Source organism: Varroa jacobsoni, unplaced genomic scaffold (assembly GCF_002532875.2).
Source record: "Varroa jacobsoni isolate VJ856 unplaced genomic scaffold, vjacob_1.0 scaffold_1120, whole genome shotgun sequence".
Taxonomy (NCBI): domain Eukaryota; kingdom Metazoa; phylum Arthropoda; class Arachnida; order Mesostigmata; family Varroidae; genus Varroa; species Varroa jacobsoni.
In genome coordinates, this window is record NW_019214022.1 from 223,939 (window position 1) to 251,414 (window position 27,476).

The 27,476-nt window shown below is 40.4% G+C and overlaps 2 protein-coding genes across 5 annotated transcripts; both read left to right on the forward strand.

Moving 5' to 3' along the window:
• Nucleotides 1-132: 132 nt before the first annotated feature.
• Nucleotides 133-4,168, forward strand: pen-2 (presenilin enhancer, gamma-secretase subunit). The gene is made up of 4 exons (XM_022844655.2): nt 133-207; nt 568-711; nt 2,351-2,452; nt 3,284-4,168. The coding sequence occupies exons 2-4, from the start codon at nt 697-699 to the stop codon at nt 3,470-3,472; spliced, it is 306 nt and encodes a 101-aa protein (XP_022700390.1). The 5' UTR covers nt 133-207; nt 568-696; the 3' UTR covers nt 3,473-4,168.
• A 2,496-nt stretch (nt 4,169-6,664) lies between these two features.
• VhaSFD (V-type proton ATPase subunit VhaSFD) lies at nt 6,665-27,393 on the forward strand. 4 transcript variants are annotated; one of them, XM_086971077.1, is made up of 12 exons: nt 6,665-7,285; nt 11,213-11,328; nt 13,746-13,823; nt 16,133-16,235; nt 22,178-22,259; nt 22,580-22,676; nt 23,014-23,334; nt 23,559-23,656; nt 23,944-24,139; nt 24,305-24,469; nt 24,720-24,958; nt 25,424-27,393. In XM_086971077.1, the coding sequence occupies exons 3-12, from the start codon at nt 13,785-13,787 to the stop codon at nt 25,632-25,634; spliced, it is 1,551 nt and encodes a 516-aa protein (XP_086827203.1). In that variant the 5' UTR covers nt 6,665-7,285; nt 11,213-11,328; nt 13,746-13,784; the 3' UTR covers nt 25,635-27,393. The 4 variants fall into 4 exon arrangements, with proteins under 4 accessions (XP_086827203.1, XP_086827204.1, XP_022700365.1 ...); XM_086971078.1 differs by lacking the exon at nt 11,213-11,328; XM_022844630.2 differs by lacking the exons at nt 6,665-7,285; nt 11,213-11,328 and adding an exon at nt 12,877-12,895.
• The last annotated feature ends 83 nt before the right edge of the window (nt 27,394-27,476 follow it).

Below are 27,476 nucleotides of genomic sequence, written 5' to 3' on the forward strand. Positions count from 1 at the left end.
TAGGCGCCTTATAGCAAACGTAATTTTTTAAATTGAAATTTGATTTTTGTCTTTTTTGAACTTTGTTTACTTGACCGTTCCGTCGTCTGCCAAACAAGCGACAGGAGCCATGATCCTCATCATTGCGATAGAGCTCATTCACCATAGACAGAAGGGTTGGGAAATACCGCTTACACGGCTGTTCCGCCTCAGGAGAAATCGAACTAGGTAAATAATAAGTAAAAAGAGAAGTATACACACGGCAGTTGATCGATGATGGCAAAGAGATACTATTGGCATGTCAAATGCTATGCCACACCCGGCTTTGAGTAGGCTTAATAAGACAGAAGAGAGCGGTTGGGAATAAACAATTATCGGCTGTTAGTGATAATTAACGACAAGGGTCATTAATACGGTTTGGCAGCTTCAACGGAGTAATAGACAAATCTCGAACAAATAACTTGTGCGTTCCAGCAGCAAATGAGGTTCAAATAAGGGCTACCAAGCTTAGGTACTAGGTTAAGGGAGATTTCGTCCTGGATGTCTATGATTGACGCATTTTCACTGTTATTTTTGACTTTTTGGTAGAGTGACATCTATGAGTCACTTTCCAAGAAAGGACCAACGTTGATATTGCCGCTCCTGTATAAAGACTGAATAAGACTGCTAAGAAGTAACAATTTCGTGTCCGTGAAGTGTGTGAGTGCTACGAAAAACATGGATCTTCGTAAGGTAGGAGCCGAATCAGAAAGATGTAGTAATGTTTAGAATTAGTCATGAATCATACTCAATTCGCGAACTCTTTAGGAACAAATTGTTTGAGTATATATTTAGTAACTTTTGTAATATGAACATTACTAGGCATTATAGCCTTAATATATTGGCTTAAATTTCAGTTGTATATATCTATGTTTAATGTTTGCTATTAACTACAGTACACATCTGCTATTTACGAATATGTACTCATAAAATAGCTGGCAGCCAAACCAGAATCAGCCTTTGTGTGCAGAAGTTGTGCTCATACGTGTGCAATTCTGTTCTGAAATATTAGATTGACGATGCGTTTAGGTGACTGGTGGTGATGCTAAACTCAAGTACAGATTTTAAATTAAAAGTTCCTACAGAACAGTAAGATTGCAGTGCTTTTTGAATTAGCACCGTACGGACTGTGATGGAGAAAATTAAGCTTTGCGCAAAAAAAATTTATAGTACGAAAAGTATGTGAATCATCTCGAACAGGGCGGTACAAATTCAAAAAGTTGGATACACTGACAGTAGAAACGATGACGTATTAATTAATTCAAAGATGATAAAGCAACTTTCAGCTTAAAAATAGCAATTACCAACATGAGTCAACGATAAGCTAGTACATTTGAGACACACGCTCGCGAACACTGAATGAAGGAACTTAGGCAAATTTACCCAAGAAGAATCGACCAATCATAACACCAACGTAATGCCCATAGGAGTCCTGCAGAAAAGTTTAGCCTTTAACAGCAGCCAAATTGGTTGCTTTAATTCACGTTTAGTTAACAAACTATTGCATAGGTATGGTAACCTGGACCAATCAATCCAAATTTAAAGACGGTTTTTTTTTCTCGATTACTGTATCTTGACCGACATTGGTAAGCTTCCTTACGTTCATAAAACACTTATTTTTTTTCACAATGAAAAAACCATTTCCAAGTAATATACATACATCCATGCAAAAATATCGAGTATGCTGAGAAACTGAAGACGTGGAAGTCAAAATTTTTTTTTAACTAGGCTACAAAATATGTATGGTCACCTGTAACTAATAACGAAATAAAGTCGTACAGCATCAGTTGCCATTTCTCGAACTACTATTAATATATTAATGTTGTGTCGAAGTAGAAAAAAACTAGTTACCTTTATTCGTTCGTTAAAAAACATCGAATCTATATAGAGCACTAGACTCGACCTGGTGTAACATTACAGCGTACGGAGTTGAATTGGGTGTTTCTGATTCAGTTTCTTCAAGAAATTTTATTGAAATTAATACAATTTTTTTTTTTAAGACTTAGGAAAGTAAACCTCTATAGTCATGTTTCTGTGCTTGTTGTAAATATATTTATTCGTTTCAGTAAACGAATTCATTTGGTGATGAATGTTTTTTCTTCAATTCTTCCAGATTATATTGTTTTTTTTTTAGTATAAAGAATTTGAAAAGTGATTAGCTTCTTCAAATATTGTGATTCATACAAAATTTGATATTTTAAACATTTTTGTCTTGAACTCCATTAATTAGTGCTTCTGGATCAAAGTACGTCTTGATCGCCATACATCCCTTTAGTGTTTTTGCATCATTCTATACTCATGTATAATAATAAACATTTTAATATATTCGCAGGTACGTGATGAGGAGAAGGTGGATCTCTGTCGAAAATACTTCATTGGTGGTTTTTTCCTTCTGCCATTTCTATGGGCTGTTAACGCAGTCTGGTTCTTCAGGGTAGGTAAAGCTACGCCAACTCAAGTTCGTCCATTATATAATATTAAATAAGTAAGTTAGCCGTGGCCTTTTTTTTGTTTATTTCCTCGCGTTCTTAACTTTTCGCGTGCTGATAGCCATGCCTTGTAAACTGTTGGAAAGATCTTCCTTTGATCTGCAAAGTCGTTAGCCTCGTTTGGCAACAAAGTGTTAAAAAATGAGTATAGCAACGAAAAAGAAGTGAAGAACGACAAAACGAAATATAATAAGGCTCATAGATGCGATAATCAGGACGGAAGCCGATGATCTGAGAAGTTTAGCTTAACACATAAAAATATAAACCTATTTACTATATCCTCGTCTTTACTAAATGCTGTGGATACATTTTATCTGGAATAAAAAAAAGACTTCCAACTGCGGCGTTGCAACAGTTTTGGCGTCTTCAGTACTGTTGTTCTATCCAATTTATTAATACTGTTTGTAAAAGGAAGCTTGCATAGATGGGTAGCGTAACAGCAGAATGGGGTACAATCAGGATCCGCAGCAAGTTATTTTTTGTAATCGGATTTGATCCTCTGTCAAAAAGGATGTTTCTTGTACCCGTTTTCTTAAAGACAATGGAGATGTCTTACTGGTTTCATGCTCTAAGCCTAATAAATAATTCACGCCTAGAACTAAACGGGCACGTAATTCCACAACTTCCGAACTCTTTGATGCCTATCGTCTGACAAAACGGGTCCATGGGAATAGGGTCGACCCGTACCCGGCAACTACGAATAAGAAAACGGGGCCAATTTTACCGCATGTACCCTTAAAATCATTAATAACGTAATTATTATGACATAATTTCAGGACGCATTTTTCCGCGAGGATTTTGTGGGCCAGACTGAAATTCGGAAGTACGTTGTCAGATCTGCACTTGGTGCTTTTGCCTGGCTAATCATCGTCGTGTCGTGGAACGTTGTGTTCCAGTTAAATCGAACTAGCTGGGGTGCGGACGGTGATAAACTCTCGGTTATCATACCCCTTGGCATACCCTGAACAGGAACCTCATCCGCCATCACACGAGCTACAACTTCTACAGAGAATATGCAAGCTATTGACCTGATGACCATTATTATTGGTAGGAAGAGATGAATGATCGTTACGCACATCGTGTATGTCCTTGTTCGCTTGGGTACGGGTTATGGTCAAGCTCTATATAAGGGATATAAAGCGACACTTCTCTAATCATATTAGTAATAATAATGATTATCGTAATTATAATAAAGTATACATGTTCCTGAACGGCAATATTTGACTTCAACAAATAAATGGGCCATAGGGAAGGTGAGCTCTTCACCTGTTGTGGAGTGAGAAAGAATCGGAACATACAAGGTTTGGGTCAAATGGCTCTAACAACATCCCCTCACTCCGAGATTCTTACTACTGTTCAAAAATATACGAAACTTCATAGGATGACAGCGAACTAATACAGACATATATAGTGAATGTAAGATACTATGTAAACTCTCATTCAAAGAGCAAGGGTCTTCTTGATAAGCTCACTAGAATAAAATAGTGTGCTTAATAGTAGTGCGGCCATCGATGTATATAGAAAGAACACAAAAAAACAGAATCTGCAAGTAAGAGTTCGTTAAAAAAATCTCCACCAACAAGAACGAATGAAATTGAGGCTTTCAATGTGTACAACTACTGGTTAAATAAAATAGTTTTATCCAATAAGCATTAAATAAAGTGTCATTTCTACTTCAAAGACGCAGCATATTTTAGTTGTCTGGTCTGGGTTAAGCCTGCTGGAAGTTCGTTTTACCCGAGACGGCCCATAAATTAACTCTACTTGTTGCTATCAGTTACTCAAGGAGCTTATGGGACATAATGTTGGTTATCTTTAATGGCTTCAAGGCTTATTATAATTAGAAGTTTAGTACGTTCAAGTTAGATGGGAACGAAGTCTTTGTAGTTTTGGGACCTAGTTCTACTGAACTACTACGGAAATACTACTACGGAATATGGGCTTAACTTATGATCGGAAGTAAATACAATCAAATTCGTACTGGAGAGAGCCGGGCTTTTGGCGCTGTGCTTGGCGGTAGGATCGGATAGGCACTAGAACAAAAAGTGATGGGGTTTTTTGTTTGAGTCGCAGAGCGTAAGTGACTGCATGTACTATAATGCAGTCTGGCCAATTTCGTCTCTATCTATAATTAATCATGTCGGTTTGTTAGCAATAAACAAGTAGGAAAGAGCTGAATAGCAACTACATTTTCATCTGATTAGATTAAGCAGTGAACGATAGACATATCCGGCAATAAACGTATGGCTAGGTTTTCAAGAGCCGTCTTAGTGGAAATTATCTAAGAGAGATATAGGTAAAGTGCAATAGATAGCTACAATACAAGCAAATACAAAAATCTACTCATTAGAAAATCGTGCCCAGTATCGTTTCGGTCATAACCCGGCGACAGGCATTTAACCTACTGCGGTACCCTATACCACTTACTGGTGGTAATTTTACGCTCTAAGGATGCTGTCTCACCGTCAGTTCGCCGTAGTTAATCTGTGCTAATCCGACGTGTGATTTTTGACAACCAGATCTATCGTACAGTCGATTAGGCTAGGAAGACTTGTCAGCTATTATTTGCAACTATTCGTTTAGCTGCCGTGTATGGTGGGCAAAACAAACACCCGCATCGAATACAGAGCCACTGACAATAGTCGCAAAACGACTATCCAAACCGAGGCCAGGTGCACATCTGGGTACCGTTTTATGCGTAAGCTATTGTGCCTTGTAAGCATGTTTGTCCAATAATCTGCACGGTGTAGATAAGTACAAACCTTTTAGAATGACAGGAGGGATAGGCGTGTCCTTTTTGGAATCAAATAACCTGGACGCTCGTACCGTAATGCTCTTTCGAAACGTAAGGATTTTAGCTTGGACTACGCCCCTTCTGATTATTCCGCTTTCGTTATATGATAGGGATTTGTGACGATTTCATGGGTTTCCTATGGTGTAAACCATGCAGAACCCGGCAATTTTAATCTGGCGCAAGTATTCGCAGTCGTTGCCGACATAAACCATCTATGCGTTTCAGATGCGGAGTCATATACGCCGACTATTCCGCTAGCTGCAGTTGACGACCGCGCGAAATTCATGCTCGTCTCGTTTAACATGTTATTCTAGTCGGCTGTCACATATTTGCTGGTATTCTTCCTTCAGTGGTATTATTCAGTCTTATCGTGTTGTGTTTGTTACTGGCCCCAGATCGTTCTCATAGAACCACTAATGCCCCTGCCGTATCTAGCTATTATTCGGGCACATAGCCCACACAAACCACGCCCATTATGAATCTTTACTTGTGCCTGCGTGCTGCCTACCCGCCTGCCCCGAGACAAAGTGGCAACATCCACCTAGTATAGATACTCTGTGGAGTGACATAGCGAAAAATGCGTGGCAAAGGCATTGGCCACATCGTCATAGGTTTCAGCGGCACCTAACTCTAGCGAATCTGTTTTGCGTACTTCTGTGTGCGCGCGCAATAGAAATAGCCAACAGTCATGTGCTATTTAAGCACAGTACCGACAATCTCAACGACGGTGGTAGTAACGGTAGATGAAGAGGAAGTAGCAGCAGCAGCAGCAGCAATGCCAACGATGGAGATCTCCTAGTGGTTATTTGCACTAGCGGAATTATGATGGTATGGCAGCGCTTTGGTCGCTCATCGCCATTTTCCGTTAGTTTCAGCAGGCGACTATTGAGCCATCCGCGCCACCCTGTACTTAAGAAGCAGAAGCAACAGCATCCACAACAGCCGACACAGCTGTAGTCATAGTAACTTAGAGCCGGAATAGCTGACTGCTAACAAAATTTCTGCCGCTACCGGATGCCGCATTACCAGCAACAGCAGAAGCAATCAAATTCTAGTACAGCAGCATTTAAAAGTTGTCAGCTGGTAGCTATTAGTAGTGCTAATGAAGCAACAGGTTGGAATAGAAGAGCATCGAGCACAGCAGGGATCGCGAGGGCGGCAACCGTCTCGTCGTCTAGTTAGCCGGTTGTACCGACGACAGAAAAACAGCAACGGCAGCCGTGATTGCTGCCACAATAGTCGCCGCTGCCTTTGCAGTGAGGGCGCTAGCGATCGCTTTCCCGTAGGGGAGACAGCAGACCAGCAGCAGCCGTAACAAAACGGCGTCCGAACAGAGAGATCTACTACGGTCAGTGTAAATTGCAGAGTGGCGACTGAGTAGTCCGTTTCTTTGTGCGTCCCTCCGTCCCTACGTGAGTGCGCCACCGGCGTCGCGTTTCGATGGGAGTCATATGACCAAGTCGCATGGTTGGCCACCCGCCCCATGGAGCGATTGCAGTCACTCGTAGTTCTCCCGAGGAAAACTAACCTGGCTTCTTAGCTGATGGATCTCTCTTACTTGTCTATGACATATACGCTTCATTGGGCAGAGCTTAGTATACCTGGACCAGCCGGCTGGAATTGCTACCACATAAGAAGAAGGACAGCTTAGAAAAGGAGTTCAACGAGTACAAGATGACTTGGTAGCGGAGAGGACCACTTGGCGGAGGAACGGAGGCTTGCTGAACGAGATTAAGACGAGCGTGATTCCAGTACGTCCTTACGTTGAAAGGGGACGATACCATAGTTACGGCAAAACGGAACTAAGTAAACTCTGCGAAATATCTACCGTACTAAAAGGGCAGGAAGACGAATTACAGTAGGCGATTAGTGCATGTACTGGATCTGAATAGAACTACTAGTGGATAACGTAGTCCCAAACATTGCGCGAGTCGGGCTGTCAAAGAAACGCCTTCGGTGTCTTCGAGGGTCGTTTTTCAAAGTGGTGAGTCACTGGGAAAGGCAGCACCGCAATCTTCTTGGTCTGATTAAACTTAATCTTGTCTTCATGTGTGTGTCTCTGTGTGTGTCTGTGTGTGTGTGTGTGTGTGTGCACGTCGAAGTGTATCGACGAAAAACAATTCGTTCCTACAATCGGTGTCAATGCTGTGGCATAGAGCGCGCAGTTGTCGAAGCAACATTATCCCTACATTGGGATATTGTATTGAATCTAAGTATAAGTTATAAAGTGAAACTTATTGTCTTTACCTCTAGGAATCTGATTCAGTTGCTTCAGGTTTGACTTATGTGTGTAGGTAATGAATTTCGTATTAATCGGTAATATCACGTTGCTCTTGCTTTTCTAAGGAAAGTGTAGAAGAGGTACGGGGAGCAATTTCAGCAATATCATCATAAGTCAACCACACACATTCTTACAGAAAGGAGTGGTGCGTCACAGTTCGAGAAAGACGGTCACATATTACCGTGATAGGCTGGCGAAGATCAGTCATCAAAGATGGATTGTCCTTTACGGTTTGGTTTTAAACTCTAAGAAAGAAGTTACAGATCGATTCAAATGAAGAAGTTGAACACACAGTATGTAATCAAAAACTCTGGACGTTCGATCCAGGCCAGCCTGATGGAGATTTGGTATGGACTGCGTACAATACTTGTCCATTCAACGACAAGACACCTGTGAAGAGCAATGCGTAACGATCAAAGCAGCAGACCTTAAACTCGAAGTACTCAATTGTATAGCAAAATATGTAGCAGACACACGGAGAAACCTTCGTTAATTCGCTATAGATTCTAACTGATTGCTATACTTTTTGTCTAATACTTTGCCTTTCCTTTTCCATCTATGTTTAAGACAATAGTCAAATACTTATCACCACGAAGTAACCTTCTCATAGGATATTATTCGTCAAAAAATACCGCAGTATAAATTTACATACGGCTTATTTCAACGATCGCAATATGAAGTATTTGAACTTGAGGCATAACTTACTCAGTGAATCAAATGAGGATGCTTAATGTCGACGTGAGAAAATCATTGGTTCGTAAACAACGAAAAACTGTGACTTTGTTAAGCAGCAGTCAGGGAACATAGATAGCTAGCCGTCGACGTCGTAAGGAGCAATTGTCCCATGACGCGATTGATTCACGTGACGTCCTGTAGCAGCCTGTTTCTGGAAAACTCCAAGTGTGTCTGTAGCGTAGAGTATAATGTGATACACAACCCTATAGGACACGTTTTTCAGCTGTCAGGGAACTTACGGGTGATTTAACTATAGTCGCATGCTGTTGCTCCGCACCGCAGCCCAAGTGAATTTTTCGTGTCATTGCCAAGGACAGAGTATTTCTACTTAAAGCTAGTGCCGTTATTGTCCATCAGATAACTTATATTCGTTAATAAGTTAATCGTGGAAACGAGCGACAGTTCTGTAAAAAGCGTTGAATTGAATTGATGATAGGAACGTCATAAGACATTTGTTGGCCTGTAACAGCCTTGTAACCAGCTGCGGCATGTCGTAGCCTTTTAATGCTTTGCGGTGATTAAAGGATCCACAAGCCTTCCTGGCACAGGTCATTCGCCAGTCAGCCGGTAGTTCGAACTGTATGTTTCCTACATTTGTAGAGGCCATGGGAATTCGGAAGGTATCACAAGATGACCTTCCGTTCTCGAAACTAGTGCCTTGAATCTACTAAACGCAAACGATATTCGGACCTGATGGATACGATCACTGCGCTGGAGTGTTGATTTACAGCGAAAGCAGACGTTTAGTTAAAGGGGAACACTCAATCTATAGACTGTAATATATTGCAGAGAAGAACATTTTTCTCTGAAAGCAGATACTAAAGATGATTTGATATCAGTATCGATTGGCCGTAGCTTGCCCAGGCAGGGTTAGCGTTCAACTTAAGGCGTTCAACCTACTTGTGTACTTTGGCAGTTCGGTGAAAATTTTAGACTGCTCGAATGATCCATGAGAATGATGCGCAGCACGATATACTGCTACACAACGAGGATTTTTACCAGTGAAAACGAATGCTTCAATGACGTTAATTAGTGCACACAATGACAGAGTATCAAAAAAAGGGAGCGTATTCTACCTTAATACGTAGATCGCCTTAGTAAGTGTCTGGTTATTCTGTCCGATTTTGCAATGTTTCGCACAACTGAATTGCAAAATACTGCTAAATGTTGCTAGCCAACCTTTGTTGCTAAAAACGTATAGGTCAGCGTATAGTCGAGATGCGTATAAAGTAACATAGTAGTCGAAAAAATACGTCTATTCGGACTGCTGGTCGAGACTGAAGCTTTTTTCAGCCGTGTTCCGTTTTTGTTGTTTAGTAGTCGCATCTTGTTTGCTTTAACAGTCAACAAAGCAGCTCGGCCATTTTGCCGAAGCTACTTCAAACATTGTCTCATTTCTGTCAAAAGCGAGCTCTATTCCAGTTACCCTTTGTTACGCCACGGCGTCGCACAATTTGTAACGGCCAAATCATACGAAATCCAATATCACCAGAGGTTTAATATCTGCTGATCATAGCCATATTCTTTGTCCGTCTACATACATAAACCTGGATGAAGTATATTCTATCGACCGTTTCCCTACGAGCGAACTGCGACTATTAATTTTCGTGCTTTGCGTTACGCCTTGCCTTTCTTGTTGTCATTGAAGCTGGCCATAATTGAATCGAGTGCCCAATTTAAGTTAAGAAGTTCGTAATTTACGATTTAATTTTTCCTACTTTCGCCGATAATGCTGCGCATTTGCATAGACGTAATTTCGAGTTGTTTAACAATGGCCTTGTTATCAGTACATTGATCACTTAGTGGACAAAGGTCAACTTCTATAACTTAACGAGCCAATCTGACTGAACTGCAATGAGAAGTACGTAAGCATTGTCTACAACGAAATTTAGCTTGCGTTAGTTCCTTCGAGATCCCCCAACACCTATTTATTAACAACATGTAATGTGCTACTTAGTTTTTCCAATGTCGGCGCAGTCGGTGTTCACTTAACTCAGTCTTTTTTGATGTTGAAATTGCATTGGCTTTCAACATAGTCACTGTAAATTCACAAGCTGTCATATTTCACTATCATTCATTTTCTTATAATTTTCGAGTACCATTTTGTAACCAGTCGCTGCTCCAGCCGCTCGTTTTGCGTCCTTTTTTTTCTCCTTTTCCTTTTACTTTAATCTACATGTGTAATTAGTCAGCTATTTTATTAATACGCGAAGTTTAGTTTCATCTATAATATTACTGTACGAGTGTGTATTTAAAACTTTGAATTTATTTTAAATGGAAGTTGAGTCTATAACCATTCGGCAGACAGATCAGTTAGGCCGGACAAACAAATCTATATTGTGTACCAAATTTTGTGCAAACCATGTTTTCATAGTTTTCGAAAGCTTTAGGGAAAACTTACCTAAGAAAAGTAGAGAACTAACATGTAGGATTTCTCACTGGATATCAGTTCGTTAAAGCGAACGTTGATTATCATTTTCTTGGATAGTAAAAACTGATTTAGCTATCGTCGGCTTATTTAATCAGTCCTCACTGTCCTTAGTCATTGTACGTGCGGAAGTTGGTGGCACCGGAAACTGGCAGCGATTAGTGTTAGCAAATAGTTCCTATTTGTGACGCAGAAAGCTCTGTTGGTCAATAAAGAATTCAGGACACGTAGGCGTCGCTCTAAGTTATGAAGTACTAGCTTTCTACCGACCACCATTTTAATTATTAATATTTTTAATAAACTTTGTCCATCCTAGCTATAAAATAAACACTGCATCTAGAATCCAATAGTACAAATACCGATCCATAACCTCGACTGTGCTGGCAAGTTTGTCAATTCAATAACACCTAATAACATATCAATACGTTACGTCCCTTGATTTGCGCTCGACCCATTTATGGTGATAGTTGAGTGCCCGTTTGGTGACACGTGTTCAGACAAGACGCAACGGGCATTAGCTGTGGAAATAACTGTGATAATGCAACGACCCGTCGGCATTGGACTTGACACCAACAACTGAAAGGTGAGGTTCGAGATGCACAAGAAGACCAGCCGGTCCTGAATGTTGCAAAGAAAACATAAATAAAGACGAATTTCGCGAAGGAGATCAAAGAAACATCGAGAGAAGCGTGTAGGCTTACATTATACGATCTATTCCTCTATTGCAGAGATGCCACGCGAGCCTTCATATATTGAAGCAGTAGCAAATACTATTTGAAGACGAAAACGCTTCAAATCAATTGGGAATGGCAATGGGAAAAGCGTTCCCTTATAAAACGAAAGAACGTTCTTTTCACTCCGCTAACTAGTCGCATAAGTATTAAAGAATAACACTTGGGTCAACGAAGCAATGTGGGATCGATTACGAGTAGCCATATAATATAATAATTATATAAGACATTGATATAAAACAAAAAAACATGACCTATTGTTGACAAACTGCGAGGCATCTTTCCTGCATTGTTCCGTTGCAACGATCATCGTCGGCGTTCGGCGATGCTGATTACAAGCACACGTTCTTTCATCCGTTCCACTGGGGTTTAAATAGGACTTATTCAACTTAGTGCACTCCAAAAAACCAGTCGTGGCACCATTACCGTAAGCGGTCGACGTGTTTGAAGGCTGCTACGCGTTGTGTACCGGGTTCGCTTATATAGGTACGTACATTTAGAACGTTTAAAGGCTACGACCGTTTAATGTAGCTTCCGTCTAGGATTGCTTATACGGTCTCGCTCTCGAGGGGAGTTTCTAGAGAACACCAATACGGAGAATGAGTCGGCGACACGCCTACAACCCCACGAAGTTTTACAAACCCTACAATAAACTCAATTTGATGGTTTAGCAGGGGTGCTTACGTACGTCGACAGCTGGGGGACAAAATTGAGGATGGCATTGTGCCAGAAGCCAGTCAAGCAGCGTACTCCGGCGTGTCAGAGCACCCGCCCCGCAACGGAGCGATTGACTAAACAGCCACGACGACAGGGCAATCGCAACGAGCGTGTCGAACTGGGTCGGAGCCACTCACCTCGCTCTGCTCTGCATTATGTGGGTGCGTAAAAGCACCAAGCTGATTGGCATGGCTTCCATTGTTGTTTCTACTGACCGCACAGATGGTTCATTGGCCGCCAGCTCTCCATGGACGAACAGTTCCTGACATACGAGAATCCTGTACATTCCCCTCTCTTTTTCTGGTCTATCCGTGGTGTAAAGGTGCATCGAGTGTCGTCTCCATGGCCAGGCAGACAATTGACGATGGACGTCAGAGACGACATATCTGCCGTAGAAAGTAGTGTTTTCCGTGACCGTCACAGAGTCTAAAACGGTGATGGAGCGAGTAAGAGCGGATGAGCGCTGAGTGAAATGCTGGTGTCGAAGAAGTGACAGCTAAACCGCTAAACAATAGGCGCTCTGGCCACATTAAGGGCCAGCAAACGAAACGATTTTACGCACTACCGTAATAGTAAAATTGACTAAGATCTGTTGGCAGGCTGGGGGCCTGTTCGGTTCGTGGTCCTGGATGGTGACACTCGCGGTAGACTAGTGCAGAGTCCTTTACTGTGTATAGGCAACAGATCGAGTGCATCAGCATGGTAGGCATAAGAGAGAAATAAGACATTCGTTAACAGCTGCTTGGTTAGCAAGTAAAAAGAGTTGTTTATTGGAATTCAGTTTCTGAACATAGTTGGAAAACGGCCTGTGACATGGATTAAGAATATACTCAGTGGAGATATGTTACGAATAGGGTACATGATAAAGCAGTTGGTCGGCTGGTTTGTGTTTGTCTGTTGGCACCATATAAGCTAGAGCTGCCTTAGACACAGCCTTCCTTGATTGTCGAACATTAGTGTTCTGTGTGAGAGATTCACGCGTAGGGGACAGAAAAACGGTGGCAAACTATTGTACAAGGCTTAAGGAGCTCCATCGCTACGAAAAAGAACTGGATCGCTCTGAACTCAACAGAAAAACAATTTCAAAAGCTCATAACATGATAAGCCCGTGATTACATAGCATGCATATATATTACGACGTACGTAATTTTTCACAAACCCCACTGTTCGGCAAGACTTGGACCGTGAGCATAGTGAATAAACGATCTTTTAGTTTAGCTAGTATAGGGAGATCTTTATTTCTGTCGTTGCTCCCGAATTTATTTTGCGTCTCGTGCATTGATGGTAATTTAATTTATAGTCTAACGAGAGTTCCTTTCAAATATGGAGGAGTACACAACGCTTTGAGAGAAACGCCTTGAATGACTTTTCTGGCGAATGTGGGTTTGTACACGTGATCAATGTGTTTTCTATGTAGGTGTAAATTAATATTCGGATATGACTACCTCGTCTTTTTTAATTTCACTAACTTATGTGCTTCTCAACAAGGTTAGTACTTTTTTGTTTTAAAATTAATTTGTTTGTCTTCTGTTACTAACGGATGCTCTTTCAGAACCACCGGCCACCTGCCAAGCAGCTTCGCGGTTTTAAGATGACGAAATACGCGATAAAAGAAGAGCAACATGATCAGGTATATATATATATATATATATCAATCACACAGGGCTAATCTTCTCACCCTTAACAGATTTTACTAAGCACTATAGTTGGGCTGAACAATTTATTCCAATACGTAAAACTCGTTTGGGAGTTTCGTTAAGGCACGATCGTAGCGTATGAGGAAAACATCGCGCGCTTACCACATGAAACACTGGCCGGTGACACAAGAGTGCAAAGCGAGCAGGAAAAGGATAGCAAAATTGGACTATCGTCACGCTCACTGTTGCAAGCTTCATATAAAATTTTTTATCGTTGTGCTAATCTATCGTAACTATCATAAGTCCTCATCATAAGCGCAGCTACATCAAAGTTTGGGTTTTTATGACCAATTTTACCATTAGCTGATACACGCATAATACACGTACAGATATCCAGTGTCAAACTCACCAGTGGCCATCGAGATTTCTTTGTTTAGCGGAGTGTGCTTAGAGAATACGATTTCTTCGATGTTCGCAGACTTGTTGCGGCTCTGTGAGGATGAATTGGTCACCACTCCTTGCGACCTGTCAGGAGCGGGCACATTTTCCTTTGTTACAGTAATACCTTTCTCAGTCATTTAGAGCGTGATTGAACCAAGCGATTTTCCGTCGAAAATGTCTATACGAAGAATTCTACAATAGTGAAGGGCAGAAACAAAGCCATCTTAAGCACATCTTGCCTAATTTCTAAGCAAATGACGATAATGTGAGAGACAGCTTCCACCTCAACATGGTTGACGTGCTGGAACTAGAGTATTCTCTCCGAAAATGTATAGGCACTATCAGTAAAGTGTCCAGTAGACAAGAAAAAGTTGTGCTCAAGATGCCTACTGTTAATAATTGCAAATTAAGAGATGGCACAAAGCTTAAAACTATGATATATCTTCAATGAGCAATAATCATTTGGTACTTTGGTCCACGTACTCAATTTATTAAATTGAAGGCAGAAGCCGCTGAACACTCAGTCACAATCAGTTCCGCAGGTATTTCATCTTATCCTGCCTTAAGGTATTCATCATAAAATCAAGATGAACTAAAAAAATGTTTGGAAAAAGATAACCCAATTTTATGATGAATGAACAAGACGCTTGCAAAGATAAAATGAGTGTTCCGCTAATCTAGCCTTAGGTATTTTAACGGATACCCCCTGGTGGCATTGAAAGATAATAAAATTGAAGTGGTAGACACAAGCGAAACGGGCCCTCGAGTACGAATGTAATGTCTAAATCTAAAAAGCACTACGAAAAACGATGTGTAACAATCTCTGTTATATAAACACTATGGAGAACAGTTTTTCTTAAAAATTATAGTAAGTGGCGAATTCGAACAACAAAGTTCTGCTTCTTGGGCTGCATAGACAGTCGATTATTTTTGCAACTCGAGCTGCATTCACTGCCAGGCTAGTTCTAATCCGGCCTGGGCTTGCGATGATTTTATCATGCACGAAGGTGTTCAGTGATTCAACTTTCCATTCAGCAGAGTCTATTAATTGGCTATTACAGTTTTTATTCCAGCTGCAAGTTCACTATACGATAAAATGTTGATAATCATATCTTGAAAGTATGTTCGAAACTTCACGAGTTTGATTAATATCCAACATTGCCTGCGAGCATCAGTTAATCGTTGTTTATGAAGTATACAGAATATGATCTTTGAATGTTGAAAAAGCCATAAGATATGACATAACATTCAGTGTATATATATATATATATATATATATATATATAGAAATACATATATTCAATCAATCATATAAATGCTAAATTTTAGCTGAGCAGAAAATCACTGAATCAGTGATATAGCGCTCAGCAACTAGAAAACCGTACGTATATTTCCACGCCATCGAAGTACGGTTAAGATTAATTAAAAGCGGTTTTAAGAGAAAATTGTATTAAATTTAATCTAAGTTAATTAAAAAATTATTTCTATAATATGTTTGAAGAATATATGACTTCCGAGAACGACATGAATTATGATATTCAGAAAACGACCCCTTGTATGCACACATGTGTGCATACAATAAGATGGACGGCCTGAGAATGTTCGTTAATCATAAATATACTAATGCGTAATCTGTATACAAATGGCTATAAACAACTGGCGTTACCACCGTATTTTCCCTCGAAAACACCAGTTTATCTCACGAAGTCACTGCCCTCTTTTTGTGCATGATGAACATAGCAATAAAGTCACTGGCTCAAATAAGATAATCGCTTTTTCAAGCCGTAGCTGACTGATGCCGTCATCATTTGTGTTGTTATCTACGATTTTCGACTAAATTCGTTGATTTCCTATTGCACAGGTGTTGCAGGAGTTTATGGAAACGGCGCAAACCTATCGAAGGCTATCAACCGCTCACCGCCGAACCTCGATCGTTGACGAGTTTGTCAAGGACCAGCGGATGGGTAAGTAATCTTGGCAATATTCTTAAGGAGAATCGTGTATATTAGTACGAGCAGGTGTTTCGGCCAAATCGGTAAAATCTCATGTACTGGGATTATGTTACATATTTTTTATATTGGTACATACGGAGCGTACTGCACAAAAAAATGAATTTAAGAGAATTAAAAAGTGGGCCAACATAGTACAATTCCCTTAGTTCGCTTTGTGTTGGGTTTTCTCTTTCTACTAAGAAATTGTATTGCAAAGTAAGCACTTTTGCTTTTGGTGAAGGTATCGGCGTTGAGAGCCTGCAGTCCTGGAGGAAAAGAAAACTATAAAATAATATATTAACAAGTACTATATATATATACGTTTTAGAAGATACTCGATACAGCAAAAATGCTTGTTTGGTAGTCTCTCAATTGTGCACACTGGATTATACAAATACATAAAATATATAGGCTACGTACACCTATGACGTATATGAATTGTTGCTCCATAAACAATTTAGCTCTGACAATATCAGAATTAGCTCCGACGCAATCTCTGCAGCCAACAATACATGACTATAGTCAGTTTTAGATATTCTACGGATCGCCTTGTGCCCCACCCATAAAAGTGTCGAGCATCGGAATGAGCACAAAGTGCCGCTTTGTATGAGGCATACGAAGAATCTGTGAGCGACAAGCACGCATGGTGACGAACAATGGAAGAACATTTTGGAGAAGGTGTATAAATTGTCATCAAATCCGCAACTCATTTTAAGCTAGTCGAAACGTACATATGAGGTTGAATCAAAGATCGGCTTATCTTCTACATTCCCGGTGGTGCGGCAGCTGTCAAGTTCGAAAGTCTGAAAGCGTTACAAGATGCCTAGACATGGTTCAACACAGTTACATAGCATCAGCTTATTGACGTACTAGTTTATGTTGAAGATAGAGATAATCCGTCAAACTAATGGCTGCATGCGGGACTCACGATTGTTAGACTTTGATATATTGCTTGCGCATGTTCACACGTTAATTCTCCGGCAAAACACACGAACTACACCAGTCCTTCAGGTCGAAAGGCTGCCGATTTTTTCGCGCATTCTCTATCTGCCCGACTTGCCGGCTATAGGGTATCAATCGTTGCAAAACGGCTGCAAACGACCCTTCACGGAACCACGGACTGTCGCTTGAACTGTGGTTACCCTTGACTAAGCTATTGTTGAGGTTTAGTTTACGTTCAAGGGCTGCTTATATTTGCAGCACTACTCATATCGGGAGCTTCCTATCATTTATCTACACCGTAGGAATAGGTCGAAAAAGAAGAGAGAACAACGAAGCCGACCCCTACTCATGCTCGGCGTTGATAGGTTTCGCGCCAGAGTAGAACTTAATTCTTACTGAATGCGGCGTTGTGGTCTAGCTCTGCCTGGAATTCTGTAGTCCTGTGATGGTAGTCAAGTGACCTAGTGTGCTGTATGTCGCGTGGCGGGGGTGCTCAAACTAGGCCGTATAGCAATAGTTCCGATCTTTTGATTACACTAAGGCCCTACTAAAGTCGTCCTGGATGTTATCCAGAGGCGTGATTGTACCCGTATGTGTGGTTGGACGTCACGATGTGTGACAATTTTTCGAAGCGCTCTGCGGAGAATGTTCGGTGCGCCGAGAGGCGGAGCTACTTATAACAGGAAGATTAAGAAGAAGAAAGATTGCGAGAAAAACCAAGAGGCTAAGGTGGAAAAGACAACGTCTCAAATTCTCCGAGAGGTTCGCAAACGGTCAGACAACAAGGGCTGTCCAATACGCCGAGCCAAGTACAAAAAAAATTTAAGTACGGATAGGGCGCGGAATCGGAGCGAAAACAGGGACGACATCTACACTCGGACTGTGGGAACGGTACTGAAAGATATTGAAGAGCTAGAGAAACAAGATAAGCTACGTAAGGCTCACCAGAAATTACGAAAGGAAAAGTTTAGACGTGTCGAGCAGGAACCCCCTGGTGAGTTACCATGCTGCAATGACTCGATCCATTAAGGTATGGTTTCGTTAAACACGTTAAATGAAATCGGAAAAACGCGAATTGTAGATATTGAGGGACGCATTAACAAACATAAGCGCTAAACATATAAATGTTAGATATATTTGGCTTATTTATTAGTAATTGCAATTTGCCACCTAACAAAGGTACATCATTCTACTCGGATTTGCCGTCATTCTCTTCATTTTCACCCATGTCTTAAGTAACTGATTTGTGCCGTTTCGTATCTGAAATATCCTTCGATATCGAAAATATCGAAGGATATTTCAGCAGTTTTCATTGCAAATATTCGATATCGAAGGATATTTCAGCAGTTTTAATTGCAAATATACTCTTAGGCATTTCCTCGCCAGCGATCGAAGGGTATGGTAATCCGACGGTGTGGAGCCTGAAGAATATAATAAATGCAAAAACCTCTAGTACAAGGATGGCTTCAACCACTTTTACAGCCTGTAGCCTGGCTTTGTCGTGGGAGGAAATAGCCGGGCTTTCTCTATTGGGTCTTTTCTGTTGCAAAACCTTGTTCACGTATAACATGGCTTATTGCATGCTGACTGATCACAATCCATGTTCCCGGCTAATTCGAGTTGTCTACTAGTTTTCTTCCTCTGAGTGCCTTCAGGCCACCTCGGATGACCGATCGAGGCACGGTTCATTCTCTAATTTCAGGATGGCATCTAATAATGCCACCTTTGACGAGCCCTCTTAGGCAGGGAGTCCACACTTTGCCGGACAGAGATGTCCTAGGCTTATTTCATAGTTTTTTTTTTCATTTTGCTTAATAAGGAAATAAACTAAGTAACAAAACACATTTATAGCTTAAACTCGACATATAGATGTACAGTTAACCCTTCGACAATATTATAAGGACTTCTGTACAACTATATTATAGCACAACTATATTATAACAAACACCTGTATGTGGGAGGGAAAATGCTTCTGAATGGATAAATAAACAATGGACAAATAAAGCGAAAAGAGGACGTTAAAAAAAGACGGCATTTAGTTATGCATAACAGGAATAGTATATCAAACTATTACGGCAAACTTGTGTGCTCTGGCCAAAGTACCATCGCTTTTGTAATTTTATTTGGCCACCGTGGGCGTCATACCGGATGGAGTGGTAAGGAATAAGTCCTTAGCTTTCTATAAATTATATAAAAGCGTTCCTTTCGGGTATTGCTTGGCGTTATATTGCTGTGTGTAAAATTATTTACTGAAAAATTAGCACATACATACTTTTAATAAATCACGCATGAACTAGTACATTTTCGTTACCCTTAATATAACACCGTAAGTCAAGTAAAGAAAGAAACACTATTAAATTTGGCGGGGTTTCGCTAAAGGTCCCCCACTCGTGTTCAACGTAATCAGCTGATTTAACTCCGCTCGTTTAGAGCTGCCAATGCTCTTGCTGATTCAGTTACTACTTTTGCCACAAAGCGTTGCTGTCTACGTATTATTGGTTTAATATGCATCCGCTCTGCGTCTAGGTGACCGTGTGGACAAAAAGCACCATTGAGTTAACTATTTGAGTGGTACCCTAGCGGTGATTCCCTTGGAGGAAGACCGCACCCATCTCGAGTGAGCCAGCTAATTATCGACGTCTCGTCACATAAAAACGCATCAAAAAGCTTTTACACGAGAGACCAGTTTATCTATATAGGGTTAAGGTTTACACGCAGAGCAAGACCAATCGGGCGCTCAAGTCGTAGCAAATCGCGCACGACCATCTCAGAATCTCTCACATTGGTTGAGAAGTCACCGTTATACTGTGATAGACATTCGTTCCTCCTGTTTGAGTTTTCTGGTGTTTATATGAACGAACAATGCTTGAACTATAAGGTTGTCCTATACGTGTCTCCGTGTGTATGTGTATATGTGCGATCTGATCCAAGACAGGGCAGCGTCGTAAGCGATTTTGTGTTATTTTCCTTCACCATTTGCAAGTAAACTTCATGTAACCGGTGAAGCTTTCGAGGTTATAACAATATTGCGGGTGCCAGACTGAGTACTGTGCTCTGCACGAATAGGCGAGGGAAATTCGTATGCGCCTCATTTTCTTCTATAAAAAGCAGTAGCTGATTTTCTGACAGTAACCCCGTCAAAATGTCAGGCCGTCAACAGAGCTTTGACCAGATGCTCTCGCACATGCCGAGGGACATAGAAAAAGGTATGTCACAAAAGAAAAAACTAACTTTTGCAAAAGCGAGTTCTGTCTAGATTAGGTGTGAACACGAGACGAGAAAAATAAAACTGAAAGTAATTTCTCTTTCTTTAATTTTCGCTTTTTCTCAGACCAGGTAAGCATCCGAGTGGTAATACATAGAAGCATTGAATCTAAAACTTACACGTAGCTACAAGCTCCAATGTGTGAAGCTCATTTCACTTAGGAGACTGCGAATGAAATTGTATGGGAAAATGATGCACAATTAGGAAGTATAGTTTTGTAGCGTACATACATAGATATAGAGGTCCCTTGTGCACATGTGAACATCTTTCTAATTTACATGTTGAAATTCATGTAGCAGAGGTTTACATGTCTAAGCTTCATGCGAATTGGGTGAGGACGCTATTAGACGGAATGCAAGCCGTATTCAATTAATTTTAGTGCAGGAACTCTATATAGATCACCCTTTTGGCGGAGCCCATTCCCGGTATGTCCCAGCATGCCAAAAGTGGTCACCTCAGGTTTTATCTCTAAAAGTGGTGAGTTTTGTCATGGTTTGAGTTTCATTGAAACATCAGCTGGATTTTAGTTGAGTACTTTGTGACGTGCATTATCAGTTCATGTACGTTCTATTTTTATCTATTTTTCCAAGATATTGAAATATTTTTTGAATAAAATAAAATTTCTGAATGGAATACGGAATTAAAGATGTAACTGTCCCACTACGTCTTAAATTTTCGAGTAGCCTTTTTCCAGCAAAAACCCATTGGACTATTATTGAAATCTTTAAATGCGAGGCCAAGCATTGGTTCAATACTAAGCATACCTTTGAATTATTAACGACAGTTTAAGTGACACTCTCCAAGGGCAAACCGTAGGCTGGCTCGAGTTCCGCAAAGCTGTACCTTATACGGTGCAACTTTACATCTTAAAGGTTACCTCACGTAACCTTTAAAAATAATCGAAATACTGGCAAATACGTTGAGCCAAAATAAAACGAGTGGTCTTTGTCTCTAGGTAGTGTTAAAACCTGGTACGGCTTTGTAATGACCTTTGGTCAAGTTGGCTGCATAAACCTCGTAAGGAACCTGGATGATGTTCTAAATACAAACAACCACGGGAAATCTACGGCATCTTTTAAAAGGACTGAACTCGCATAGCTTTATGAATACGATTTATTTGAGGAGCCGCAGGTCACACCGACTGCGCATTTATACTGAGCTTGGAAACAATCAGTAATAATAACATACTATACATTGAAGTGTTTCTTGTTGTATTTATAACAAATAATCTAGGAGTGAGGAATTCTTCTTATTTCGGACATGTTTAGGCTCCGGAGTTCTACGGTCACGCAACTTCGCGATTCGAATAAACAAATATTTTAAAAAAACAGGAATGGAGAAATCCGAAAGCCAAAAAGCCACCGTGCTCGTCAATACGGTGCTATATATCGTGATGTGAGGATACAATTTAGTTGAAATAGTATTTGTTTTCTATACGTTTATCGTTATCTTTCAGTTTTATTTTGTCTTTAACAGTTCAATGTCCACATTTACGCGTTTTTGTCAAAATAATAGTAGAAGGCCAGATATTCAATCTAGTTGCTTTTCAACCTGCGTGTTTATGATACCAAAGAGCAATAAAAAAAAACCGTAATGAAAAACGGTGTATCAAATAATGAATTAGCGGCATTGACAGAATAAAAAAAGAGCAGTATATTTTTCGTTGACATTAAATGACATTTTTTTTGGTTTTTATTCAAATTTTCAGGCGTGGTCGCAGTCAACAGTTTGCTGCACCAGAAGGCGCTCGATATCAAGCAGCAAAACGTCAACTGGGCATCCTACAAACAGTTCGTATTATTTTCTCATAACATTTGTGTGGCTAATTGGCAGTACATCGATTCGTCCCGCCTGTTCAGCATTTAGACGTATTCATCCTATATTGTGCAAACGTCGTTCGTATGCACGCACGTTTAGAAGTAACGCCAAAACGCTGCTTGTATGTGAACGCAGAATGTGGAAAAATGCGAACGAAGAGATCAATTTATCTTCTGAGTAGTACACTTTAATCCGAAGCCCCTTTTCTCTGCTTTTCCCAAAAAATGAAATAGTTGCCCAGTTAATTTAAATTTTAATGCTTCCTCTTTTGTTGTTAATAAAATCTCATCAGGATGCACATGATCACCCAGGATGACTACCAATTCCTGACGTCTTATGAACAGGCTACTAACGCTGAAGCTCGTACGAAGCTTCTTAGCACCGAACAGGTAAATTTAATACAATTAGTATCATGAAACAGCAGTTTGGCTAAGCGTCACGCAAAGCGACGTACACATTTATCGCTAAAATGCTGATAAGTAACAGTGCACCGTGTTTCTGTCACCATTCAGTGGTAACGAATTTGCCTACTAAAATCACTGACATATGAGGTGGTCCAAGTTCATAACCGAGCCTAGACACACTTTATTTCGTACTGGAAAAACCAAGCCATTCGAAGCAGTATTTAAGGTAAGTAGCACGAGACGCAGATCTAAAAGCATTTCTTTAGTTAGATTGTGCGGTAAACTTTACTTGAGTTCTGGCGTCTCGTTTGAATGAAATTAGGCTCGCCAACAATGCGCCAAGACGCTGTGTAGTTTGGTGGCAAACATATCGAAGGACCAGACCGTACAGTATCTGCTTATCCTTATCGACGACATGCTCGAAGAGAGTCCTGATCGGGTGGACCTGTTCCGGGACTACACACGCAAACACAAAGAATCGGTATATGCGCCATTTCTCGATTTGCTTGGCCGTCAGGACGGGTTTATTGCGAACATGGCGGCCCGTATTATTGCAAAAATCGCTTGCAACGGAAGACTTCGTATGGAGGATCCCGATCTGTCAAAGTACCTCATCTGGCTACGGAATCAACTTAAGCTGCCGGTAAGCATGATGGAATTGACTATTTAGGCGACTACGTTTCTTTGTACTTTACCTGTTCGTGTTGGCTGATATTATAAGAACAGCAGCACATAATGGAGTATGTTGGTGGATTGAGCAGATTGACCTATATATCTGCATTTTACTACTAAAAAGTATTCGTAATTATTAGTGTACTTAATTAATTGTATTATTATGTACTACCATGTTCATCACTTTCTACTTAGAATAATGAGTACGTGCAAAGTGCAGCCCGATGTCTGCAGATGATGCTGCGGATTGACGATTACCGAAAGCCGTTTGATGCAGTCAACGGAATCAATACGTGAGTCAACATTTTTTAACAAAAAATAATGAATATAAGAAATTTCGAAAAAAAGTTTGTCTGAACTGTCTTATTGATTAGGCGTACCTTGTCCGACAGGTCTGAAACGCATCGGATTGTCTTCACTAGATGTTATGTTAATAATATAAATAATATAAAACTCGTTCTCACGAATTTTATCTACGAATTTTTTTACGAGTATTATCTCAGTTTGCTCATATCTGTTTAAAAAGTTGTTTAGCTTTTACATAAATACGTATATGGCTAATTCATCACACGTTCTGTAGCATTGTGGAAGTACTTCGCGTGGGGCAGCTCAACTTCCAGATGCAGTATCAGTGCACGTTTTGCCTGTGGGTGCTCGCATTCAACGGGCCGCTGTGTGCTCGCATGAGCCAAATGAACATCGTGCCAGTCCTCGCTGACCTGCTCACTCAGAGCCAGAAGGAAAAAGTAACTCGAATTGTCCTCGCCACGCTCAGGGTACGAATAAGCGAACGTTAGTAGTGGTCACTATTTTTTATATCGCAGTGAATGGTTGACGAAGAGTGGGGTCACTAGTGATTCTAACACTATGGATTAAGTGGTGTTTGGATCTTATCGTGCGTTCAACGTATTCTCTTTTTACAATTATTTGTCTTACGATAGAATTTCCTGGAGAAGCCCGAAGAGCCTTCAATTGTTCGCGAAAATTCGATCAACATGATCCAATGCAAGGTGCTCAAGAATCTCGTGAACTTGCAGCAGAACCCGCGTGAGGATCCGGATGTAGCTGAAGATATCACCTACCTTGTCGAAAAGCTCCAAATTCTCGTACGTATTCATCTCGGTGTATTTGTTGTTAAATCATAACTGTAGAGATGTTATGTATAACGAATCGCTTTGTTAATCTATGGGTTTGATACTGATATCTGTAACATCACCTGTTCCTTTTCAAGTTATTCCGTTCTTCTTAGTCGTATACAATGTCACTCACATATCTTAGCTAACATGTCATTTGCCTTAACCAGCAAAATGTGAAAAGGATACCTACAGAGCGTGAAAGTTGTCTATTTCGTTGCAGGAACAAGACATGTCTTCATTCGACGAGTACGTTAATGAGATCAAGACGGGCCGACTTGAATGGTCACCGGTTCATTCGTCTGAGAAGTTTTGGCGCGAGAACGCTGAAAAGCTGAACGAAAAGAACTATGAACTTTTAAAAATGCTTATCTCGTTGCTTGAAAGTGAGGACCCCTTGATTGTGACGGTGGCTGCTCACGACTTGGGAGAATATGTTCGGCATTATCCCCGTGGAAAACAGTAAGTGACTTCATATTATAGGAACATCCAGTTAAATTATTAAAGTAGAACCTAATAAAGCTAAATAATTCATCCTTCACCAAACTTACTGTCAAAAAAATTCACCAAACTTACTGTCACTCCTTACATACGAAGTTGTATATACTATGTTGCTGTTTTTATAATTAAAAGTCGATTTTAGTTAATTTGCTGGAGAATTAATTAGAGGATATTAGCGGATGAGCGACCTTTTCAATTCACAAAAAGCCAATTTCAGTGAGATATGTGAAAATTTTTTAAAAAGGTGAAGTTAAGCGGTACTTGTGTCACGAATCGTTAACCTGAAGCCCCTAATTGGACCCAAATGACTCTGCTATAATGTCATAAACAACTGCAGTTATTTACTCTCATTATTAGTCCAATTTTCTATTCTTTATGGCTATTCTAATTTACTTGTTGAAATCATTTGTGATTGCCTCGCTGCAGGGTCATCGAAAAGCTCAACGGAAAGCACCGTGTGATGCAACTGCTGTCGCACGGTGATCCAAACGTTCGCTATGAGGCTCTTCTCTGCGTCCAGAAGCTCATGGTCCACAACTGGGAGTATCTCGGCCGACAGGCTCAGAACGAACAGCAAAACCTCAAGAAAGGAGCCGGCCGAGGTCAACAGCCCCAGCACGCAATCCGTGCTAATTGAGCCTAAAATTTAATCAATAATGAATGAACAGCGTAAATTACTGAGTCAGCACAGTCCTACTAATAACACATGGAACAAACCTTATCAATAGCCAATTCCAAGTATATTCTGCGCTCTGCTAGTCCACAGGCAAACATTTCAAGATAGTAATGACATTTAATGATCACAGGACGACGCCATTGTTGATGTATTCGGAAGTAAACAAAACAGAACAACAAATATTATAACAGAAACATAAGGAAGAATGAAACAGCTATAAGAATAGATATTTTGGCAGCAATGGTTGACGCACACGAGAATATAGACACACACACACGCACGCACGTTTTTAGTGGGTATCGTTTCGTCAGGTCAAGTAGGTTCTTTGTGGTCGGGAGAGCTAACGTGTAATGAGGGTGGCATTTCTTGCGCAGTAATATTGCCATTACTAAGAAACCGTTTGGCAACTTCCTAATTCTGGAAATTTCGGGACAAGTTCGTTTGCAAGCGTTCCTATTGGCATTGACGCCGTATCCGGAATATCATAAATTGATTGATGCTAGTCTTAAGTTGAATATTTCTCTAATTTACTTAGGAAACTTGGCAGGCGCCAGAAAACGTGTAACTTCAGTTGCACAGTTGAATAATATCAAAGACAAACTTTGGATTTTTCTGTCGTGTGTAAGTAGTGTACAATACTTAATTCATTATAGTCATATATGGAAAAAAAGTGGCGGCCTGTCTGGCACATGACTTTTATGTTTGCATCTTTTATAATTTGTCTCTGTGTGTGTGATTAAACAATAAAATAAAACGTCTGTGGTGTAATATCACTGCTTTTAATAAGGACTATATTAGTAAAAAATTTCATCCTTGCTGTTTCGGCTGACATCATGATTTATTAGCGTGAAATTCAAAATAAAGGCGAATAGTGAGGTGAGCTAAAAACTCAAGAGGTATTGGCAAGGTTTCTTGCATTCCCAAATATCATCATTTCTACTTACACGACTTAGTCTACTTCTTACAAAACCATTCTGGTATGTGCGTCGGTGACTTAACAGCTGTAGCCTAGGTGTTAAGATTAGATCTCCATTTTAGTACCTAGTGAGCAAGTTGAAATAGGTTTCCGCGATTCTCGAAACCACTACAATTATTATCATAATAAAAGGCTACTATAACCACGTATGGTATCAAATGTATCAAATGCAGTTGGAACAATACAGAGCTAATAGTCTCAACATAACACAATTACATCTGTAATGACATGCAATAGATCCGGACAGCGGGATTGTATGTTGTGAAAAAGTTAAATGGAAGACAAGCCAGGGACGGCGACCGTAGAGTACTACCCATGACTCACATGTTCAACTTAATATCCTCTTTTCATACATTTACAGTTCGATTTAGTGTGTAACAATGAAGAAAACTATTGAGTATAAAGATGACTGCGATGTTTTGTCTGTTCGCAGTCACTCAGTATTACCGGTAGATGATGAGATGACAGCAAAATGCAGAGAAAGGGGTTCCATGCATGGATGAGATGTATGAGTATTTGCAGTTAATATGCAGCTAGTTATGATCGACGTGTGTACAAGCCTATCGGGGTGCGTACGTCAAAAACTGGTGAGATGGCAGCGAGTAGACGTAGATTGAATTTAGCGTGATTAGTGTTGTTAAATCGTTTAGTATGGCGGTATGGTGATTATGACAATTCGATGACGGCTAGTGTGCAGGTAGTTATCGAATAATAAAGTTGTACAATTGTTGTAAGCCGATTGGAGCCGATTGGTTGTCATTATTGGCACCGTTTCACGGAGATTATAGTATGTATTTTGCAAGTCGCATAGGTCTTGGCTCGAGCAA

Excerpts from the sequence above, each read along its gene's own strand:
- pen-2 (XM_022844655.2), top strand. Across the intron at positions 2,453-3,283 it reads ACGCAGTCTGGTTCTTCAGG|GACGCATTTTTCCGCGAGGA; the intron begins GTAGGTAAAGCT and ends ACATAATTTCAG.
- VhaSFD (XM_022844630.2), top strand. Across the intron at positions 24,140-24,304 it reads TTGTCCTCGCCACGCTCAGG|AATTTCCTGGAGAAGCCCGA; the intron begins GTACGAATAAGC and ends GTCTTACGATAG. Across the intron at positions 24,959-25,423 it reads CATTATCCCCGTGGAAAACA|GGTCATCGAAAAGCTCAACG; the intron begins GTAAGTGACTTC and ends GCCTCGCTGCAG.